Source organism: Rhipicephalus microplus, chromosome 5, assembly GCF_043290135.1.
Source record: "Rhipicephalus microplus isolate Deutch F79 chromosome 5, USDA_Rmic, whole genome shotgun sequence".
Classification (NCBI taxonomy): Eukaryota; Metazoa; Arthropoda; class Arachnida; order Ixodida; family Ixodidae; genus Rhipicephalus; species Rhipicephalus microplus.
The window spans coordinates 24780658-24805308 of record NC_134704.1 but is presented as its reverse complement, the minus strand read 5'-3'; the positions used below and the strand labels follow the sequence as shown (position 1 = coordinate 24805308).

The 24651-nt window shown below is 42.2% G+C and overlaps 1 protein-coding gene across 1 annotated transcript; it reads left to right on the top strand.

The window, feature by feature from the left end:
• Window positions 1-3685: 3685 nt before the first annotated feature.
• Ipk1 (Inositol phosphate kinase 1) lies at window positions 3686-22736 on the top strand. Its single transcript, XM_037425990.2, has 14 exons — window positions 3686-3833; window positions 4388-4432; window positions 4776-4883; window positions 5035-5101; window positions 6915-7039; window positions 7125-7220; window positions 8294-8352; window positions 8678-8750; window positions 9073-9158; window positions 9771-9916; window positions 16860-17010; window positions 17132-17237; window positions 19967-20040; window positions 22383-22736. The coding sequence occupies exons 1-14, from the start codon at window positions 3711-3713 to the stop codon at window positions 22543-22545; spliced, it is 1422 nt and encodes a 473-aa protein (XP_037281887.2). The 5' UTR covers window positions 3686-3710; the 3' UTR covers window positions 22546-22736.
• Window positions 22737-24651: the final 1915 nt, after the last annotated feature.

Here is a 24651-nt window from a genome sequence, read left to right as displayed (position 1 = left end):
AGCCTAAGGACGCGGGCACAGTTAGTTGGTCTTGTCAGCTGCATACGGCGTGTTGCATATTTGCTTGGAAAAGGAGGATAACTTCTCCTTTCTTTCTTTCTTTGTCTGGTTAATACACGCGACCATATTATTGGTGCAGCCAAGGTGGGATCGAGGTTAAACTCTTTCCCTCGAAATTTTCCAATTTATAATGTGTACATATAACGCCCACATACGAACGTACACACGAACATACATACAGGAGGATTAAGCTCCCCCTTCCCTAACATCCCCCCCCCCCAAAAAAAAAATAAAACTCACAGGGGCCCTTGTGCATTCACTTACGATTACTTGAACGCAAAAGCCATCTTCTTACACTCAGTCCACGTACTCATCCTTTCTCCTCCACCCTCCTACCAAATTCATCTGATTTAGCGTTGCCTCCAAGATCGGAGGCATTGCATGCTTTTTTTTATTTATTTATTTATTTATTTATTTTACCCTCAGGGCCAAATGGCATTACAGAGGGGGGTGGGTTATTTACAATAAAATATTGAATTTAACAAAAAAAGCAGTGAATACGGTTAAATCGTACAAATAAATTTGAAAGAGCACAATGTTTGTTAATATGCTGTATAATAATACATGTTAGGTAATACAACAACAAGCCTAAATATACAATGTTAGCTGTTGCAACAAAACACAAAAAAAGAACTTATTACACAATGTTAGCTAAAGAATCACGGAACTTCGTGCACTTGCATTTACACCCCCTCCGTGATCAGTCCTTCCCTTTAACCAAGCGACGATGTCATTTGATAAAGCCATCACGTGACGGTCCATTATGTGACGTGACAGATTCTGCCGGTCTGTGACGCTACGATGAAGTCACATGACGACGCATTGCCTTCATGACATTTTTCTTTTCATCGCTGGTGTCGACGCGCTGACGTGGCACACCAACGGTCAATTTGATTGATGATCGATATGTGGAGTTTAACGTCCCAAAACCACTATATGATTATGAGAGACGCCGTAGTGGAGGGCTCCGGAGATTGCGACCACCTGGGGTTCTTTAACGTGCACCCAAATCTGAGCACACGGGCCTACAACATTTCAGCCTCCATCGGAAATTCAGCCGCCGCAGCCGGGATTCGATCCCGCCACCTGCGGGTCAGCAGCCGAGTACCTTAGCCACTAGACCACCACGGCGGGGCAACGGTCAAATTCCGCCTTTGATGAGGCATCTAAGCCTATCGCCTCTGAAGCATTTCTGACTGCGCGCCTGATTAAGGTACAATTGATTCTCTTTACCTCAGGCACGACTGCGAGGGCCGTTCCTACGCCAGGTGCGTGAGCCTCGATGTGGTAGTGGCGGTGGTACTGTCGAAGCAGGAGCCTCGTCGTTCGCTGCAGCTGAACGCGAAATAGCCTCTCCAGAAGGAGGACGATGCATAGGCCGGCGATGGTGAGACCAATCACCATGGCCGTAAGTGTGCCAGTCAATGGGGAGGGACACTTCGACGGCGGGGTTGACGCGTGCAGACCGTGGTTCTGGCAGAGCAACAACAACTGGTATAATGATGATGACCTTGTCTTGTCTTGTCGCCTAGAAGATCTTGGCTCATACCCACAAGGGTGATTGGCCACACTGTACATTATAATGGATTTTTTTATACAACGCTTGCTAAAGAAGAGAGATATTTAACAGCTTGTTGTCTCGTGCTCATGGGATGGACTTTAATTATCTTCTTTCACTTCGATCGTGGCAGATTGTCGCCGAAGCGACCATCTCTTTCGGTGGCGCTCACCTCTCTTTGTGCGACATTGTGGTCTTGCTCATTCGTTTTAGTATTTTCACTTTCTTTTACAGCAGAGCTGTCTTGTCTTGTCTTGTCGCCTAGGATATCTTGGCTCATACCCACATGGGGGATTGGCCACACTGTACCTCATAGTAGATATTTTTTTACAACGCTTGCTAAAAAAGAAAGAAAGAGAAATTAGATAGGAACAATAATAATGTTCCTTAAAAAACGTAAAAAAAGTGCAGAAGAATGCGATAAACCAGAATATATAAAACAAATCAACAAGAATGAGGAAGGGGGAGAAAGAATTGGATATATCTGGCAGTACCACTAGCAGCGTATCCTTCCGGTTGCCTGAATGAATTTAGGTAGCGCTGACAGAATAGCACTGCGGCCCACCCCCAACTGACTGGCTTTAAACGATAATAGGGTGGATGTATTGACTGGCAATCCGAGCATACCAATCGGTCTTTCAAGAGCTGTCCTTGTCTGCCCTGTTCCATCATCGTCGTCTTCGTCGTAGTAGTAGTAGTAATAGTGTAACGATAGTGATTTTAGTAATCGTGATGGTACTGGCAGCAGTAGCAGTAGGCGCTACGCAGGTCAAGTGATCAGAAGGGTGAACAAAGAAGCAAATAAAACGAGATGATGAAAAAATGATTATGTCATTTTGTGCCTAAAGCAATCATCATAATTATTACAGCTTAGCTCTCCGACAGCGTTCATGGCGTGCAAACGCTTTAGTGTTAATATTGTTATTACTTTTTGCTTTGGACAGCACCTCGTGTGGGACAAGCTTCGTTTGGAATATCGCAATTTAAGGAATAAGTTTCTTTAATCGTAATATTTTCACAGGTCGGAAGTGCACCCAATTGCTGAAGAATAAACTCCAAGTTAGTCTGCCGGCTTTTTCATTATTTAGTACCTACGAAATGACGCCTTTTAGTTTGTGATTCGTAGATGCTTTTATCAGAAAACAGAGATGGTTTGACCGCTTGCTCAGTAACCATTTTTATTTTTTAAAGTTTTAACAATAAACTATTTTTTTTAAGATTGACTTTAGTTTCATTACCTTAAGCATCCTACCACCTGGTTCTTCGACCATACCCCTTTGTAGATGAGCGCCAACCATAAGAGGTCATCTTCATCATCATCATTTTTCTCATAATCATGACATCTGTCTATCACTTGCTATGCGTGTTGAAAAGGGGTTATAACTTCCTTACCACTTAATGGTGAATGAAGCGCTCGGCTTGAAATTGTGTTATTTTTACGGAGACGCGAACTTGAAATTGAAACTCGCGCCAATTATGCTCTCCCTCTTATATAGGTATAGGGCCCATTCTGGATTTTTCACAGTGGTACTATTGTGAAACGCTTTATTATTACCAGGTTCGCTATTTACATTTATTTATCACATATAAATATACAATTAGCAGCACAAATTTCACTGGAAATTTGGTATTATCAGCCACAGTTCATTAGTTTCTAAGTGTGTCCTTACACTCCGCGCAAGGTGTCAGTAGCTGGTAGGTTGGTTGTCTAAAGATGCATGCTTTCCTTATTCGAAAGCTTCGCGTAAAGCCAATAGGAGTAATTTTGAGCCTTTATGTATGTGGGATAACTGCAGCTTGTAGATGGTTCATTTTTTAAGGATTTTACTCTGCAATTTTACTTTCATGGTACATGACTCACAATCGTAGCAGACGACGTGGCATGGCTGCGTACGAAAACAAGCATTTCATTCAGCAGCTGTCCCTACGCGTACCTGGACGTTGACAGCTGACATACTGATTACTTTTGCTAGATTTCTGCGTAGTTGCTCGTGCCCTGACAGCTAGAAAATTGGATACGAAAGTGAGCGCCCCGGGAGGCAAGCTAGCCGGCCATGAGCCAGCTGTTGTATTTTTGATTGCCGCAGTTGATATGGCGACTCCGACGGGGAGGGACCGGTCGGGTTGCGATCCTGCCGAGAAATTGCTCATTTCGCCCGAAAACTGCGCCTTCCGGGGTGAAGGGAACGCCAACATCGTCGTAACGCTAAAAAACGTGAGCCGTCGTCTCATGCATCTTCTCTCTCTTTTTTTTTTACCCTTGTTACGAATGTTGCTGCAATGCGCGCATACATGCCGGAAGCAAGCATGTCCGCGTTGTGTGTCAGCTTGTTTGATGTAAGCTATCGGCATTCCACTCGCGTTAGTCGAAATGGTCGCTTTGATTCTGCAGTACTAGCCTCCGTGTTGGCTCAATCACGTCGTTCACAATGCGAAACTGCTTAGTACGTTTAGTACGAGTGGTCGCAAAGGTGCCGGTTGCCGCGTTTTTTCGTGCTGACTGCGACTTACTTTTGTGTTACTCCTGCGTATTGTAGTAATACGGCGCATCTTTAACGTAGTTTCATCTGAGGGATTCTTGAGACGCAGTCGGGAAAGATGCCGGCTGCGCAATCCGATCAGACAATAGCGCAGCAAATGCCATTCCGCCGAGGATGTTTACGCGACGCGAGCTGTTTACCGTGTTGGAAAATGACCTTCGTTCGATTGTCTCTTAGCCATCCAGAAAAAAAAAAAAAGCTTACGTTTTCCCTTTTATCTCTTTCGCAGGAGGACAGAGTTCTTCGGCTTCGTAAGAGTGCCACATTCACGGAGGTAATGATTAACGACTAAGGGCAGGCCTTTGTTCTTGTCTTGTCTTGATCTCAAGTCACAGTACACGAACCCTTTCTCTTGAAGGAAAAAAAAAATCAACCAATGCCTACTTGATGTTGCATGCCATATGTCGTTTTGTTTTTGTTTATAACACTCAAAGAAGGTTACTGGCAAGGTCGATGCACTGTGAGCCTCAAGAAAACATTGTAAAAGTGCGTGACACGGTGGTGAAGGAAATTGTAATGCTTGCAAAAGGGAGCTCTGCAAGCCAGTCACCTGAAAATTATCCTAGGGCTCTTGTTCTTCAGATTGTTTGTATAGAGTTTCTTCATATTCATTCCAGGACACGATATCACTCTTAGGAGAGAGTCTACAGAAATGCCATATGGAGGCAGACTTCATCGAGAATGTCATGAAACCTCTCTTTGGAAGTCGATTCGTCCATCCACCGGCAAGTTTTATTTTTCATTGCTACGAACGTGTGAGGTAGTCGCCGGGTTATGGCTGTTGATTATTGCATGCCGACTTGAGTGCCAAGGGATGGCTTTGCTTTGATTCCTTTTTAAAAAAATGTGTTCGACAGTAATGTCATTCTTTAACAGGTTCTCGTTCGATTGACTGCTGAAAACGTGAGGCTCATCAATAAGGCTGTGCACTTCGAAAGACCACGTAAGAACAATTTCTTTACAGCAAGCAGGGCTTTTGTTTTTCTGTAATGGTGGTGCACTAGCTTCTGAGCACGCAAGGCCTTGAATTCACTTGCATTTACTGTCGGAGTTGTTTAGGATCAGTGAACTTGATCCTACAACGCTTTTTCGTCTGCATTTTGCAGCACCGAAGTGCATGTAGAGCAGAATACTGCGATGAACACAAAAACGATTATCGAAATTCATGCATTGTAAAGGGAGTTGTTGGTCTTCAAACTTCAATATTCCAGCAGACAGTTAAAAAAAAAGAAATTTTCCTTTCTCATTTCACTCTTCTACTGACCACAAAGGCAGTTTCCAATCGCCATGCGCCTCTTACAGAGACATATCAGACGACTCTCCTCGTGGTGGCCGTTGCGCAACGCCCCTAGTGTCACATTGCATTTGTTTTCTTTTTTTTTCATATTTATAAACAAACTCTTTTGGAGTTCTGAAAGTATAAAGAGTGCTTCTATAGTTTTTATTGTATAATAGTATGGCCTAGCTGGAACCATATGAATATTACTTGCGACTGGTCGCATCAAACCAATTGGTATGCGCAGCCGATGTCACTTCGTATGATGAAGTGTCAGTTTCGATCACAAAAATATCTCTTGCATGTCACTCCACTCCGAAAACAATGCGGTTTCTCCATTGAGGTAAAACTATAACAGCTTCAATTTTGGCAATGCCACATGTGCAGCGTTAGCAGTGCATTCCATGGTTTGAGGATAAGCGATGAAAACAGCAAAATTAATTGTGCTTCCCAGGCCTTTTTAAGTAGAGTGCCTTACATAAGTTTGCGTTTCAGTTGTGTAGTAAAACATTCCATTAAAAGAATATGTGCTTCTCTTGTGCGCACAGTTATACAGTTTACTCAATCATGTGTGTCGTGTGCTTCAAAAGCTCAGTTCATCTTGCCAACTTCATCCATTGCTGTCAAAGGTGGGGCACGTATCAACCAATCAGTTCGGATAGTTACGTGGGTGTAATGTTATGAGGGGGCTTGCACGTTGTGCATGACTGATCCTTCCATGAAGCTTTCATTTAATCAGTGTTGTTCAAAGAATGATCGGAGGGTAAAGAATGACAGGATATTTTTTTTTTTGTCTGGTTCGCTGTAATGATGTGTATCTTTTTGGATTATGACAAAGGATGGTGTGTCAGAGGAGCAAGGCTTATTTTCACTTCACGGATGTGAATCTGTGGGCAGTGATATATGTGGCCTACTATGAAGCTTAGTGGTGTCTCGCATGATTGACTATCAGCTGTGCTCTGAATTCTCTGGCAAGGACAGTACCAGTGCTTGTAAGAGCATAAAGAACAGAATAACCATGGAAGACTGTTGTTTTGCTGTTTAAACTGCATTCTTGACTAGACGACTGTGCTGTACATATTTGCTTATGACAGTCACATTAAACCTCGGAACTCTGTACCAGACACCTGTTACTTTTGGAGCGTCAATCAGTTTTGACCAGGCGGGAGTAGAGTGCAGAAGTGCCTTGTCCTCAGACTTCAGCTCAGATAGTTCAAACTAGTTTGGAGTCTACCACTACAATTTTTTCTGTAAGCATAACTGCAGTTTTTCTTGGCTACATTACGTTACCTTATTTACTTCTGCAGGAGACAAGCATTTGTGTAGAATGTTTTCATGTGTTCCTACAACACTAACACGCTTAACAAAATGGCGCACGAGCAAATGCATATATTGTGTTGCACCACTGATTAAAGCGTAAGCGCTCTGTGTATTACTATGTTCATGACACATTCTTGTGCTGTCACGGCTTTTCCAACAGTGCACAGGTTAAAAAAGAATGTCAAGGAAGTTGCCACTGTGGGACTCTTGTTTCCTGACCACTGCACTTTGCCGAGCCACCTCCGAAAATATGCTGAAGGTCCTGTGATCTCTATTGAAATTAAGGTACGTGACGGAGGTACATCTTAAAAAATCTTAGGCAGATACCTCTTTGAACTTGTCTAACTTCACAACCATTCTTATTTACCAGCCAAAGCAGGGATTCCTGCCTAGTCCTCATGATCTCCCCTTCGAGCACAAGCTTCGGTCATCGGTCTGCAGATTTCACCTTTCCCAGACATCCAAGGTATGCAGAGTAATTGAAGTGATAGAAGATACTGGACCCTTGTTCATGAAAGTGATGCTAGAAAGGGCTAACTTCATCTCATAACAGTAGATGACATACAGTATACTCAGTTGTAGCACGCTTTGGTTTTAACACCCTTGATGTTAATAGCCAAAAATGAAAATCTAGTGCATCTGCTGCATTTCAAGAAATGCAAGGTACAAACCTTTGGCTTACCAGACAGAACAGTGGTGTTTCTTGGAAAAAAAAAGAAAGAAAAAGTGCCATTGTGAACAGGGGGTCACTAATTGTCACTGCTTTTATCAGCTTCGGAAACCGTATGTTTACTGTCAATAGGATTCTGAAATACTGTTTTTTTTTGAACGACTTTTAGCCCATGACCGTGTAAACCTTCAGAACAGGCACGAACAATGTGTCTGCAACAGTAGCAGTGTACATGTAAAGTCAATTACAGGGACTTGTACACTGTAAATTGTCATTGTATTAATGGCTTATGGGGACTTGCTAGTGATAACTTGCCATTGTTGTAGTTTTGATTTCATATCGAGTTGTAATAAGTATCATTATTCAGATCCCCCCCCCCCCCCAAAGAAGAAAAAGTACAGAAATCTGGATTATAGTTCGGTAGCAGCAGTATATGCCAAAAGAATCGCAGGTGAAGACACTGTGTATTTTGAAAGCTGCGGTGTATTACCGAAGAATATTGCTCACGAGAGCTCATGTTCTTTCTAAAGTCAACTTGGTGTCTTGTTGCTATTCACTGTGTTCCACATTATAAATAAATTTTGTTACACTATTGTTCATTTTAATGGTCAACTACTATTAATCTGTTAAATTTATATAATGCAAAGTGTACCTTTCTAAACAGGTTTTGCACATTTTTACGGCAACATTCCTGTGTGACATTTACTGTGTCTCTTTCTAGCGCACAGAAGTTCAGTGAAAGGTTCAGGACGAGAGATCTCTTAAGATATTTATGAGCATTATTAAGTCAGTCTTGCTTGACGTTAGCATTACGATACCTTTTGCATTCCTGTGAGCTTGCCCGACAGCAAAACGAACTTTCCTTTCAGGTCAGCAAAGGGCGTATATCATCAGTCAGCATGTACTGCCCTCTGGATCTCTTCAGTGGGTAAGCCGCTGCCTTCTTGACTCTCAAAAGGCAGCTAGTTTTGTCTGATGTAATGTATGTAGGATCTGCATTTAAAAGAACTTGTAGTGCTTAAGCAAGATTACCCTATCGTTTTCCTGCTGCAAGGAATAAATCTTATGCCTGATAATGCATTCATCGAATTCCTTCTTTTTCTTTTTTTCATTTAATCTGAAAAGGAGAAACCTGGTGCTAAGGAGAAAAAGCATGTTAATAGTCATTCAGTGGCTCAAGTACAGGAAAAATACTAATGCACTCTGGATGGTATTATTTACGGTGATGTTTTTCTTTATTGATTTATTAACAGGTGTCCAAAGCGAATGAAAAGTGCTCTGAAAGAGCTCCTCTACCACCCACAAAATAATCTCAGGGTCTTTAAGGTAAGTCTGATCGGGCCATCTCTTTGAATTAGGTTTCATCTTGATATCTCTACATCATGGTCTCTCAAGCATTTAGGAATGACAATGAAAATTTCACAGCCAAGCACAGTATAGCAATTCCTTTGCTTCATCCTATTTTTTGTGCAGTCATTAACCACTCTTATTGAGCCAGTGATGGTGATAACACATAGAAGTGCAGCTTCGACCACTGACCAAGCTCAAAAATGGAAAGGATTTGTGTAGAATCGTTACATTAACCTGGCCCTGGTTCGTGATTTGTACTCACATTCATTGTTGTTTGTTATAACCCGGTCTCTTGCAGAACAAGAAACTTGTGTTTAGTGAAGAATCAAGAGCCAACCTAGAAGATGCACTGAAGGATTTCTTTCTCGAGTCGAGTCTAGTCAGGTAAGCCGCTGCTGCCTGAAGGTTTGTTGCATCTCCACTGCATTGCTTTGAAGCTAGGTGGGAACGCAGGCTAAGTTGCACACAATTGTTTTGCAAACTTAGCCCACCTTCTAGCAAGCTCTTTTTTGAGACTTGCTGATCTCCCTGTAGTATCACCCCGCCACGGCAGTCTAGTGGCTAAGGTACTCGGCTGCTGACCCGCAGGTCGCGGGATCAAATCCCGGCTGTGGCGGCTGCATTTCCCATGGAGGCGGAAATGTTGTAGGCCCGTGTACTCAGATTTGGGTGCACGTTAAAGAACCCCAGGTGGTCAAAATTTCCGGAGCCCTCCACTACGGCGTCTCTCATAATCATATGGTGGTTTTGGGACGTTAAACCCCATAAATCAATCAATCAAATCCCTGTAGTATCGTTGCAGAGTGTCGCTAATGCCACGCTATGATATGTCTGCCTGTTGTACTTTGCGTACAACAGGTGTCGTAGATTTGTGAAGACGCTGCTATTCATTGTGGCTGCGCTTGTATAAGGATATAATTGTAACATCTTGTAATTCTATGTTACTGTGTTTAGTTTCTTCGGCGCTTTCTTAAGTTCTTGGATTTCCCTGTTCAGTCGAGAAGACAACTTGTGCCACCTGGTCATGAAAATTTTGCGGCACTCGTATCCCGAAACTGGGGCGGTCAGTGCAACCTCTGGTGTCGGTGACGTCGTCGTGCCGCAGTCCTGCCCGTCTTCACATCCGTGCACTTGCACAACTAGTGAGTGGGCCAATCTATGCTTTCGTGTAAGTGTTCTCTCTATTAAAATGTGAGGTTACTCAGGACGCAACTTTTGTGAGTTTATGGAAGTGCCTATATTTGTAGCCTTTTGAAGGTGGCTGTGGGCACTAGCATTTCAAATGGTGACCTCTTCTGCGTTAGCGGTCTTGTTGCCTTGTAGATTTCTTAATGGTCCAAGAAATGTAACATATCATTCTGAAAAGTTATGGCCGAAAAAATAAGAAGAGCTGGTGTAACTTCTGTACTGTGGTAAGAGAATCATAGGAAAATACATTTTTGGGTTAGTTTATGCATAGTTTTCAAGAATAGTAATTGCAGAGGCTACAATAGAAAAGGGAAGACAAAAATGGTGTTCCTTCTGCCTGTACTTGTTTTTTCTTTTCAGGGCCACTAACTTTAGCATTGAAGAGTTATAAGAGCATAGAGGGCATCTTTGTAAACAAGACCTTTTTTCACAGTGCTCAACACAACATTTCGTCACTCTTTGATTAGTACATCAAGTCATAGAGTTTTCTAAAGTTAACTAGAGGAGACTCCGGCACTGCGATAGTTCAACAACTGTGGGAATAATGGGTAGTACATAAATTTGCCTAGTCTTGCCTAGTCTTTGTGATTACGGGCTTTGAAAGCACTTGTGGATTTGTTTATTGCTGCGTTTTGATTTTGTTTCGAATAAAAGAAAAAGAGCCAACTATTTTAAACTGTGTGACAAGTTTTGAAATGGTGAGCCTAAAAGGTTAAGGTGGTGAAGTGAAATTGCTGAACATTTGTTGACTGTCGTTTCGTGGCATAGCAGCTCCAAGCCAAGCGAAGCCAAATGGAGCCGGAAGTACGATGATTAGACAAGTCTATATACTACATATCGTTCTCATGCTCCCCGAAGTGCCATGCATTGCAGCTCCCGTAGACCCTAGTGCCAGAGTTCCCTCTAGTGTATTTATAGGAAATTCTATGCATCAAGTGGCACATGGCTCAAAACATTGAGCACGCTTGAATTCATTTTGTTACATGCAAGTAAATCTGTTAAAAATGTTCCAGCCAGAACCATGTGTTCAGGCAGACATGTGTTGTGTAAAGGAGACTAAAAAGCTCATTGCTCAAAAGATTGAACAGAACATGCAGCAATTGTAGAATAAAGCTGATTGTAGTTGGCACCCTAGGGAGGCATTCATGATGCTTGATCAAATAGGTCATTGTTTAATTGAAGTTGCCCTGTTAGTCATCTATGAATTGATAAGATACATTCATCTTCCTGAAGTAGGCTTTTGCAACACTCGGGATAAAACAAAAATCTATTTCGACACGTGTCCCAACGGCTCCGTGAGAGTGGCATTCTGCTGCTGTGCAGCTGTTTTTGGGATTGTTTGCTAGCTGTGTATGGTGCTTTCCCATGGAAACAGAATTCAATAACCTGAAGGCCTACCATTGCGACACCTGTGAAAGTCAGTTTTTTTTTTTTTCGTTTGAGATGAAAAGGGAATTCATCAAGGACTCGTGTTTCTTTCTTCGACACTTTGTTATATGAACCAACAAGCAATGAAACTAAAAAAGCTAACGGGGACTTTATTTGTGGTTTTTTAACTGTAGTGTAATAATTATGATATATAGCAATTGTGATAATTATGAGTTGTCTTTTCATCCACTTTGAATTTCTTCATATTTACACAATGATTACTGCAATACAGTTAAAAAATTTTAACTATTGCCCCCTAAGCCTTCCTTCGCTTCATTGTCTATTGGTTTTTACAGTCAACTACCCATTTTTCGGACACCCGAATTTTCGGACAAGCTCGATAATTTCGACGTCTTCGCGACACGCACGAGCCCCATAGAATCAATGTATAAAGAAGTCTGAAATTTTTGACGCTCGAACCCCCCGGAGTCCAATTTTCCGGACTTTTTGACGCGACAGAAGGTCGGAAACACCACTGACCTCCAGTGAAAACCACCACAACTGTTTGTTTGTTGTTGAGTGATTTTAGAAAGAAGAAGAAGGCACCTAATTTCTGTCAGCCCCTTGGGCGACACGGCGCAGTGCCTGACAACTGCGTCACACGCGATTACGGTCGCATAAATGAGCGCGCCGGTCTACTGGTGGCATCTGTTGCTTGGACTCGTTGATCGTTAGCAGAGAAACACACACGGCCTCAGAGATTCCTAACACGGGCCGTGTTTATAATGCAAGGGTGCTTCGCTGACAATCGAAACTATCCACCCGGAAATTTTTTTAATGCCAATAAAGTTCCTTTCGCTTTAGCGCTTATGCTCGTGCGTGCCACTCTGGCTTCCCGTGCAGCGCTTTCGCGAAGCGTTTCACCACTTCAAACTAGAACTAACTGTCACACACCAATTTGGTCTGGCCACGCTGGCTATGGATGGATGGATGGATGTGGCTGTACCCTTTAGAACGGGCAACGGCTGACGCCACCTAGCCGTAATACTTAGTGAACTAACCACTAGATTTATCTTTTTTTTTCCTTTAAATGGTGAAGTTGAGGACTGGTACTTTGCAGTGAAGGGTTTAATTTTCACTCGTGCCTTGACTTTAGCCACCAATCAAATAACCTTCTTCTAGTTAATTCTACCCGCTTAAAGTCTATTTTGCCCTTCCTGTCCCTAAACCCCAGTGCTTTGAAAAACTCTGCGCCATCATCCTGAACTATATAGGGTGAAGCCCTTTACAGAACATTATCAAGTGTTCGGCAGTTTCCTCCTCCTCTCCGCAGGCACTGCATACCGTGTCTACCCCTTCGTATTTGGCCGGATATGTCTTGGTTTGCAATACTCCCGTCCTGGCCTCAAACAGTATAGAACTACCCCGAGTATTATCATAGATTCTTTCTTTGGCAATTTCCTGCTTAAAAGTTCGATAGATCTCTAGTGCGGACTTCTTAATCATGCCAATTTCCACATGTCAGTCTCTGTTTCCTTCACTTTCTTCTTAACCGATAGTTCTTTTTGGTTTGGTCACCTGCTGTTTTTTAAGTATATACCAGTCAATTTCCTAGTTTGCTTCCTCCATTTTGTATCGACATTCTTCATATACAAGTAGCTGAAAACCTTCCTAGCCCAACGCTCCTCCCCCATTTCTCTCAATCGCTTCTCAAATTTTATCTTGCTGCTAGCTTCCCTGCCCTTAAATAATGTCCATCCCATATCACCTTGTACTCCCTGATGTGGTGTATTCCCGTGAGCTCCTAAAGCAAGCCTACCTATTCCACGTTGTTTAATTTCAAATCTTGTTTGAACTTCTGATCTCATGCACAAGACTGCATTGCCGAACGTTAGACCAGGAACCATGACCCCTTTTCATATTCCTCTCACATCATACCTATTGTAATTCCACAGTGCCTATTTTTCATCACTGCTGCATTTCTGTTACCTTTAGTGTTCACGTATATTTCGTGTTCCCTTAGGTACTCGGTCCCATTGCTTATCCATACGCCCAGATATTTGTATTTATCTGTTATGTTTAGCATGACTTCCTGTATCCTAAGCTCAGAACCTTCATTATCATTAAAAATCATGACTGCTGATTTTTCTTTACTGAATCTGAAACCTAACCTATCTCCCTCATTACCGCACATGTCCATCAATCTCTGCAAGTCTTTCTTGTCGGCCATTAGCACTATATCATCTGCGTACATTAATGCTGGTAGTGCCTGATCAACGAGTTTTCCTTGTTTGACGAAAGAGAGGTTGAAGCCAAGTCCACTTCCCTCTAATTTGGCCTCTAATCCTTGTAGGTATGTCATGAATAACAAGGGTGACAAAGGACATCCCTGCCTAAGGCCCTGTTTCACCTCTGTGGGCTTTGATATTTGTTTTTCCCACTTTATAACTACCTTGTTACTTTTATAGATTTCTTTTAAAAGATTAGTGACTCCATCTTCCACACCAAGTGTGTCTAGTATTCCCCACAAGTCCTCTTGAACCATGCTATCGTACGTTCCCTTGATATCCAAAAACGCTAGTTATAGGGGCCTGTGTTCCTTTTCTGATATTTCGATGCAGTGGGTCAGTGAGAACAGATTGTCTTCCAACCTCCTGTGTTTTCAAACCCATTCTGCAGTTCCCCCAGCACCACCTCACCCTCTATCCATGCCTGCAGTCTTTCCTTTATAATCTGCATTGCCAACATGTAGACCACTGACGTCACTGTTATAGGATGGTAGTTGTTTATGTCAGCTTTGTCCCCTTTTCCTTTATAGATCATGCTCATCCTGCTAAGTTTCTATCCATCGGGGACTTCACCATCGGTTATCGTTCTGCTCACTGCCTCTCTCAAAGTCTGTTTAGACTTCGGACCCAATGTCTTTATCAGCATAATTGGAATGCCATCTGGGCCTGTTGATGTACTACTTGGAACCCTCTTCTCAGCCCTTTTCCACTCTCGTTGTGAAAATGGTGCCATTGCGCCACTTGATCCATCCTTGTCTATTGTTGTGCATAAGGCACTTCTTTTTTGAAATTTTTCTTTCACCCTAGTTCTTATATATTCAATAGCTTCGTCCCCTTCAAGCCTAGCACCTTGAGCTGTATTTATAAACCTCAGCTCTAGGGTTGTTTCATTTCTTAGGGAGTTTAGATGGTTCTAAAATTTCACAGCTGCCTTTCTGTCATTTTTATGTACTTCTGCCAGCCACTGAGCCACTCTTTCCTCTAATCTTTTCATTGATCAGGAGGGATGCTTCCCTTCTAGCATTTAGAAAGACGTCCCATTTTCTTTCAACATCATCTGTCGGTTTACCCCGCTGCTTAGCATGTCTGTGTTCCCTAGAGGCTTCCTGACGTTTTGCTATGGCTCTCTTAACTTTCTCATCCCACCAACTCTTGGGCTTGTGTCTTCTTTTCTGGGGTGACTTCACGTGCCTTAGCAAGCTCTAGCCCAAACAGTCTAATTAGATTTCTGTATGTCTACACTGTTTTATTATCCTCAGTGATTACTTCCTCAATTTGTTTAGTAGCAATTTCTATTTGCCTTTCTGAATGAGAATTTTTCTGTAGTTGCTCATCTTGTCTCCTTCCCACTTTCACTGCTCTTCCAAAACTTAGCTTGATACGTTTTTGATCACTACCCAGACTTCTGGAGCCACCTTCATCTATGTGCATTCCCCTGAGCTTATCATACATCCTATGTGACATCGGTGCATAATCTATTGTTGACTGCAGCTTTCCTACCTCCCATGTTATTTGCCCTTCACACTTCTCAGTACTGTTGCAAATGATCAAATCATGTCTTTCACGCATATCCATGATCATTTTGCCTGTTGAGTCAATATACCCATCTATATCTTCGGGAAAGGCTACAGCGTTGACCTTCGGTCTGCTGTCGGAATGCTTGCAGATGCATGGAAGGCAGTAAGGCAAGACACGCTTCGCAACTGCTTTCGCCACGCGGGCTTCGTACTCGACACAGAGGCAGCAGACTTGCCTGAAGAAAGCGACAGCGGGACTGACTTGTGCCCTCTCATGGACGATATTATCAATGACCTCCGCTCTGCTGGTGCTTCCATGCCCATAGAAATAACTTTTGAGCGGTTCGTCGGTCTACAGTGATGACATGACCCTTGCTCAGATCGAGGCGAATGTGATCACATGCGAGGGGAACGTCATTCAAACAAGGATCAACAAGTTTTTCAAGCCACTGTAGCTCTAACACCGGCTGCCCTGACGGCACCCGCTGTCGGCTGCATGCATTTTTTTTAAACGGCTCTTTTCAGAGCCACCCCACTGATGCTTTGGCAGAGTTCCGGAAGTCTGGTACTTCGACCTTGACCCTCTTGATCCGAGAAATATCAACGACTTGGTGCGTTTTTGCTTGCATTGAGAAATATTAGCAAAGTAGTGCGTTTTTTTTGCTTGCATCGAAAATTATCAGTAAAATAATGCGTTTTTTATTTGCTTGCATTCATTTTTTCGGACTGCCTAAATTTTCGGAGGGTTCGCTCCCTAGATGGTCCGAAAAATCGGCAGTTGACTGTATTTTTACGTATGGGTAATGAAACATGAGCAATCTTTCCATGACTTAAGCACATCTCGCACATAAAAATGAAGTAATCTTGAAAGGATTTAACAAAGAGTGTGAAGGAATACAATCTGTTCGTGGCAGTATTTGAAAGAGTGAATGTTATTGCATTTGCTATCTGCTTATTAAAGGGACACTAAAGGCAAATATAAAGCCTATGTTGCTGATGAAATAGTTGTCCAGAAACCTCGTAGTGCTACTTTTGTGCCAAGGAAGTGCTTAGTTTGAAATAAAATTGCGTTTTAGTGGCCCACATTACGTTTGCGCACTTCAGATTCCCTGCCTGAAAGCAGTTCGTCTTATGCCACTGTTGCCGTGCCCAACCTTTACTGGCCTTTACTGCGTGGCCGCCAACATCAGTAGCAGCAGAGCGAAAGTAGCGAAAGCCATAGCAGCAACAGCAGTCATTGAACGATTTTTTTTGCTTGCTTGGTTCAACTGAGCCCGGTTAGATGGCACCACGCATCCAACCTAACCAGGCGAAAATGGAATTTTCGAACCACTTGCACCATTACCCATGGTACCACCAGGCAATTCTTTTTTCTATAAATAAAACCAAATTCGACAAGCAGCATTTTATTCTGTCTCTTGATGAAGGGTAGCCTCTTTTTTTAATCGCAGCTAGTTTGATTACTAGTGATCAATTGTAGTTGGACACTCTCTCACGCCATCGGGATCATTTCGCAAGTTTGCCACTCGTGGCACACACCGTGCGGTACATTTAGCTTAATTTCTCAGTAAGTAGGGCACAGCTATTGATAATAGTGTAGTTTTTGACACAATACATTAAGCTTTCACTCAGGCATAAGTTGCTATTTGCCTTTAGTGTCGCTTCAACTCACACTGGGCACCTTCAGCATCCATGGCTTTGACAGTGATCTTCCCTGCATTCAGGAATGAAGGCCGACCACAGACTTCCTCGTGGGTGTATCTTGGAGCGAGTGCTACAGGCTCAGCGGCTGGGTTCCATCGACGTCTCTACAGCCTATCCACTATACCTCAGGCTAAAGGACACACTCCACTGTGCCGGAGAGAAACCACCTCTGTAGGTTCTGTAGGCTGCGTTGATGTTGGCTTTCAGTCCATTTTTTTTATAGCAGGAATAAAGCTGGCGTGGCTACTGAGGTGGCATCTAAAGCTGGCCTCTCTTCTATCTTGTCATTCAGGCTTGAGTACTTGAAGGACGGCTACCCCGCGTCATCTCTGCCCAAAGCTGTGGGCTGTCATGACCGCCAGAACTACGAGACTGACCACACATTCGCCTGCCGCAAGGTACTTGTTATTGCAGTGTTTCTCATCCTTTCTTAACCTTATCATTTGACATACATTATTTGTTTATAAGGCAGGTATAAGCACTCTTAGTTATCTAATCTTTGGTGTTCGAGCTGGGAACTTCCGATGTCAAGTAGTAGGCAGATGCTTGGTCCTGCAGAATCTTTGTAAAACTCTGGGTGTCAGCAGAGCACGTGCGACACTGCACAACATCGTGTTTAACTTTGACCTTGTGAGCTTCTTAGACAACCCTGGAGTATATGCCGATGAGCACAACTGAGCAAGGTGACTGCATATGGCGAGTTGGTAGCCTACTGTAACTGCAGACTTCATGCACATTGTAGACACATTAAGTGCCAAAATGGCAGTACGAACTGTGCGTGAAACACAATTGATCAAATTTATCTGCCTCGTGCGCATTTTACAGAAGTAGCCAGACTCATCGGTCTCTTTCGTCTTCAAAACACTTGTGAGCAGGGTTAAGGGGAAATTCTACTCGAAAACACTTTTTTTTAATATATTCACTGAAGAGCAATAAAACTTCAGCTGCTTATAAAACTTTTCATGCTGATTTCAAATGTATAATTAGTTTTCTTGCCAGTTGCATACTCTGAGTTCTGCAACGTAACAAAGAAAACCTTAAGATTTTTGCTTCTCTTTTCATCACTATACTTCCATAATATTTTTACAATTGATAGTTCATAATGTTTCAAATAAAGTGTAGAATGCAAAAAAACTAATTAGGAAGTGCATAAAAAATATGTAGTAGAGCATACAATTGTGCATACATATATGTAATATGTATCCATATTTCTGCTACCATAGCAAAGGGTTGCACAGAATTTTTTTATTATATAATAAAGATATTAAAATTTAAACAAAATAACTGCATTTTTCATACTTTGGAAAACATTTGGGTAAAATTTTATGCAGATCGGAGCACCAGATTCACCCAAAAAAAGAGGGGCTCATTGAAAAAAATGGCAAAATCTACGTTTTGAGAAAAACGAGGTTTAAAGTTAAAATTGAATGTTTATTTATGAAAGATATTAAATGCGATTAAATTTGCACACATAAAAGAACAATCCTTCTCGTACTGGCCACCACCACTAAAATGCGCCAGCACCATAAATTTGTCCCTCATGGCTCTTTCGAGCTGACTTCTCGCAGACATTTTGCTCAGAGACAGGGCCATGAAACGCTTGCCAAACTGGCCGAGCCTTGTGCCAACTGCAAGTTAGGGAGAAGTTGGAGAGCACTTCAAAATCCCAATAGAGTTTTAGCTGGGCGGGTTCACGAGCAAGCGGGCGAGCGAAAAGGCATCATAGCGCGACCCCGGTCGCGCTCCGCTGCCCTTTCCGCTTGCCCGCTCGCTCGTGAATCCACCCAGCTAAAACTCTCCATTAAGTCCAGTGTCGAGGAACACAACAGTGCCGATGCCATGTTGTGGCCGCGCTTGTGCCACGCACTGTTGTATATGCTAATGGCAATGTCGGCCCCACTAGGTTCCCTCATTGTGAGCTCCTTCGACCTCCCAAAATTGGCGCAGATGGCATTCATTGCAGCATCACAGACTTTCTGACTGATGGCTGTGAATGACTTTTGACGCATTTGCTTTTGCAAGCAAACAAATGCTGCCAATCGGGCCAGCTACTCGTAGCCCATTTCTAGAGTGCGCAACACAATAGCTTTCACGTTGAGAGCGTAGCTATCGTGCGAGCTACCGCTTTCTTCATCCATGACAGATAAACATGCAAGAAAAGCGTTGTTCAGTTGCACTGCTCGACAAGATATGGGCCTTGTAAGTAGGCTTCAAAGCACATACATGCTCGCAGCGGCCAATGGCGGTTCCTTATATGTACCACGTGATTTAAAAGCCAGTCGCAGCGCTTGATAAACACGCCAAAAGCGTGCTTTTTTATTATTTGTTGCACTGCAGCAACACGGGAAGCTGTCGTTATTCGTAGAGTCAGGCTTGGCTCTTCGCTTCATGCGATTGACAATGGCGAGCAACGGTGCATTATCAGCGGCCAGGTCCTTGAAGACTGCACACTGTTGGCCTTTTAACAGCCGCCTTGTGCTCTTTAGACGCAATTTCGAAGCATTTTCGGTTGAGCCTCCACATAGATTTTTTTTCCAGAACAGTAGAGGTACTAACCTTATCAAAGCAGGTGAAAACCAAAAATCAGTAATTTTTAAGAAAACTCGCATTTTTTTGACCTGCATCTCCTCCTTGTTTCTGTGGCACACATTCTGTTGGTAGCTGAATGCGATGCTCATTTTTCTTAATTTTTCATGCCTCTTCAGTTTTTTGCTTTTGTTTTCTAGTGTGCTCCACCTTGAGCGTTTGCCTCGCAAATTGTAAAACTAATCAATGTTTAAATGAATGCTTGACAGAAGCAGGATATCCTGAAACTTGATCAGCAGAGCTCTAATCCTGCAGGTTTCTGTGTCAAAATAGCTGGTAAATAAAGAGGTAAGGCTAGTAATTGGGAAAAGCAAGGTTGACACTAATGAAACTTTTTTTTTTTTCTGATGCACACTAATACAATTCTAAGATGAAATGCTTATGCTCCGGTGATGTCATTCTTGCATGTAATTTTTTTTATTTATGCGATATAATGATTCTTTGAAACAGCTGCTTGCTTCTCTAGAGTGTCGTAACACCCATGTTTCATATTTCTCTCGCTTCACAAAATTTTGTCAATTTTGTCTCTGGCTGCTTCCAGATCTGGGAGTTCCTAGTGGCACTAACAGCCCGTGACTGCTCAATCATGCTGTCTCTGCAAAGGTTGACATCTGCGTAAGCTACTGTTTTCTAACTTCCTTCGTTGCTTTAGATTACTGGCTGTTACTACATATAGCTGGTACTATGGCAGTTGTCTGTTGATATTACTGGCAACTAACCATCTACTATTCGCAGTGAGAAAATTGGTTATTTTGTAGCACCTGTACACTTTATTTCATTTAGTCTTGCACCAAGTTCTCTGGAATACTTATGACTATGAGTTGCTTATTGTTGTTTTTGATGCACTAAATATCATGATAGTAGTATCTGTATAATGTACAATGCAAATGTGTGGGCATGAATTCAGCCCAGGGCCTTTACGTTAGGCTTTAGAAATGTTGAATCAAATACTAGCTTTCTTGGGCTTTTTTGTCTGTTTTTATGGCTAAGCGTCATTCACGAATGCAAGAGCGCCGATGCCAAAGGTTGGGAGATGCATTTTGTAGTAGCTGGACTGCTAAACATCTCTGGTAAAAAATGTTTTGGTGACTAATTTGCTGACTAAGCTTTAATTTGTTTTCCACGTAGTGTGCTCACGTTGGCACTTATCTTCAGTCATTTTGACAATATGTCTCTGGTCAAAAATGTTTTGTTGACTGCAACATTGTGTGGTCCGCATGACGTGCTCACTTATATTGGCAGTTGTCTGCAGTCGTTTTGGCAATATTGGTAAATGTTTCTGAGCTTTGTTCATCCTGCAATTGCTTACAATTCACGCATGTGGTATGACCCCGCATCTTTACTACATTCCGCTTAGCGAAGAGTATGCATTGCTGAGGCATATGTCTGTTACCGCAGGTTGTTGCCAAGAATGTGAAGTTGAAGGAAGGTAGTCGTCATGTTCCATGTGAAGGCTAAACCAATAACATCCCCTCCCGCATCATATGTTCTACCCATGGATAAAAGCGCGAGGGGGTACGATGAACGCGACTGAGGCAGAGATTAATTGAGCCAGCCCGTCTCCGTAGTTCAGAGGCGCATGTGACAACGTCCTCCCGCGAGTTAAGTGATTGCTGCTCCCGCAGAGAGGAAGTGCCCCACCCATTTTGAATGAGCATGAAATGAAGTGGGGTTTAGGGGGGCTGTCACTTGAGCAGCAATTGTGAACATTGATTCTAAGCACAGTGTCAGAGGACGGCTTGTATGGCCTTCTGTGTGCCATGCTCTCAACATAAAGAGACTGCGGAAAAGTGCATCTTTTCCTGGAGTGGCCATATTCTTGACATCAGCATCTTGTAGAGTTAGGCGAGATAGCATTCAAAAGTTAGCTGCCAGCCTTACTTTATATAATATTACAATTTGTTGCTATCACATTTATTGCTTTACCCTTGCTTTGAAAGTGTATTTTTATTTAGTGGTTGTATTGAATTTTTATAGGGACACTGTAGAACATTGTCATGACAGTACAAGAGCACTGCCATATTCTTGTGCATATAATTACTGTTATGGATCTAATTATGCACATAAGCTGTGACAGTCATATTTTGATGGAAGTAAGCTAGAGGCCAGTGTAAAGTCAGTGCACTTCAAAAAAACACCAGATGGTCAAAATTTCTGGAGCCCTTCACTATGCCATTTCTCATAATCATGTCATGGTTATGGGACATAAAACCCCAAATATCATCATATTATCTAATTATGCGCATAAATGCAAGTCTAGTTATGAAATAATAAAACGAATAGACAGTGAAGCCAAGGAAAGCACAGGGAACATTATTTCTGGCTCCTGCTGTGATGGTTCTGAGCACATACCACCGACGGAAAGGACTATTTTTCATTCACGTTAGTTCCTTTGAATTTAAGCGAGAATGTTTGGAATACAGTTAAGAAACCCCAAATAACCTCTTCTGTGCTCTTCTTGGCTTAGTCGTCTGTTGGTTTCATTTATTCATAATATGGAAAATGAGCGTTTCCTGAACAATTTGTCAACAGTCTAGTTAAGAGTGCCAGGGAGGCACTGGAACCCAGCGCAATTAGTGTGATTAGAGGACTCGATATATGTTTGTATATGTTGGGTACATGGGAATAGTGAGGGATTCCATAACATACTGATCATATCTGCGACTATCATTTCGGCGTTGAACCAACGTTTTTGCATAGCCTGAAAATGTTTGTATTCCTCTTTTCTTGTGCTTTTTGACCACCGTTTGTTTGCCGTTTTTGTGTGATTTGTCACAGTGACTCACTCGTGTAATGTGCATTGAAGAAGTTCAAGTGGTAAAAATCAATTAGAAGCAGCTCTACATTGCTGCATCCTTTGTTGCCAACTGTTATTAAGCCCCACGACTAAGTTCAAGCGTAATTGTGTGCGTATGCTGTGCCTTGTGATACTGTTTTTCTTACCAAATGCTTTGCAGGGCTAAGGTTCACACCTGGGAAGAGGAGTATGTTGTGGAAGATGCCCATGGACAGGCTTTTCTCTTCTCTCTAGCTGTTGTAGACTTAGATCCTAAGTCTGTCGACAAGCTCGAGAAGGTCTACTTTGACGACTGCAGCATGATTAGGACTGCCTGTGCATGACCATTGGAAGGCACAGTGAAGTCAGGCATACAAGTCAACAGTTCTCACCATCATAGGTGATGTTCTGTGCTGTAGGCACGAATGAGCATTTTGCATGGTGGAAAGTTCGTGCTTGAACACTCCGTAAAGCACGCAAGACAATCAAGGTTTTAATCGGATCTTATCAATGAAAAATTTTTATTATTCTGCTTCGTGCCGGCACATTTTCCTCCTCCTATCACTTCTTAAGCTGTTTTAAGGTTCAAAATATTAGCTGCCATCAGAGAATGTGCTTTTTTTAGATAAAATTTTCACATGTATAGCCATTGCACCATCTCCATGGTGATGTAAAAGATTGTGCTATATGTATGAAACATATGCCATCTAATAAGAATGTCTGTTGCTCGGCTCTAGCCGAGGTTTAGAAGCCTTTGCTTTTGTCAGAATGACGTTTGCCATGTGTGGAAGTTGCTGATATGTCGAGTTTGTTCACATTTTTTCTCAGCTAAATTTTAAAAAATGTTTGCCTCTAAATGACATAGTGAAGGCAGATCCTTTATTATAGGGATACTGAAACGAAATTTTTGCTGCCAAGATTTTCAGCCACATCAAAAAACTGAGCGCTGAAATCAATAGACAGAACCTATATTTATGCTGAAACTAGAGGGAAATAATAAATTTATAGAGTTTTATCACAAACTGCAGCATCTAGCAGTCGTGCTGTGAACTAGAGGAGGTGACATTTGGTAGCGTTTAATGCTCCGGAAACGGGCATGCCAACAGTGCGAGCCGCTGGTGACATATCTGTCTGCTTAGCCTCCTCTATGGTTTCTAGAGCCAGAACAATTGGCACAAGCATCAAACAATGCTCCCAGTTGGGGTAGAGATTTTAATTAATGGGCCACGCCACAGAACCTTTGTGGAAGGGGGATGTTGAAAAAAAGGAATTACTAGCAGGACAGGAAAACTGGACACCCTGCATCCTCCATGGTGGCTCCCCTGTCACAGCTCTAGCTGGCGTGCAGCTGCTGTGCGCCGAAAATTTTCCGAAATTGCCGCCAACTGTTCAAAAATATGTGAATTAAACTGTTTATCAGGGCAGTCCCATCTTCAGAGTAGAATTTTAATACTTTGTCAGTTTTTTCAAATTTTGTTCAGTATCTCTTAAAAAATCATGCCTCTATATCTACCTTCTGACTGTTATGTTCATCTCTAGTCGTTAAACTGATTATATTTCAGTAGGCCACTGACTGCCTTAATAGTGGCACTGAAATGATCAATTTTGACTAATGAGGTATTGCTTCAAAGATATTTTTGTGCTGATTTGGCGGTAAGAGGGTGATTAGTAGATGATACAAAAATCAAACTTCATTCCTTAATATACAGTGTAAAAAAAAAAGACATCCAGCACCAGAATGTCAATTGTGTTATCTTGAATTTCAGGTTTTAGCTTCTCGTATATGTAGTTGGCCTGTTGTGGCGGAGCTAGTTGTCAGAGATTTCTAAGTAAGACTCCACATCCTAGTCCTCTTGAAGTCAGCGTAGTCCATCTTTAGTGAATAATAAATAAACTAAACCTGAGAAGAAGCTTCAAAGTAAGTGGCGTCACAGTGAACTGTCGTGAGAATTCGAAGGCAGTGTCGCACTTGGTCTCATTTTTTAATGTTTCATCGCTTGCTGTCCTTCCTTGTACCTTAGAGCTGAAGTATTTTTTTTTTGTTTTAATGCCTTTAAGGCATCCTGGAAAGTCACCTGAAGTCTGCAGTTCTGATTGACAATGTCAAAAAGAAGCGTTTTGTTTTACGTTGTTCCTAAATGCTCTAACCTCAGTGGTGTTTCCCAACTTTTGAAGATTTTTTTTTTTGCTGTAAGCATAAATGTACATGTTGCCTTTGTTTAGTCATTCCCTGCTTATTTGTGTATGATTGATGTTTTCTCGAAACATCACAAAATCTCAATATCAGTATTGTGAAGGGAAGTTTTTTTTCTGTACCTAGTTCTACATTACTTGCAATGTTCAGGACAGAAGCATGTTAACTGCACACACTCAAAAAAGGACATCATTCTATAAAGGAGCTTAGGGCTAGGTCTATTTTTACCGATACAAGAATGTGAAAAAGGTGTAAA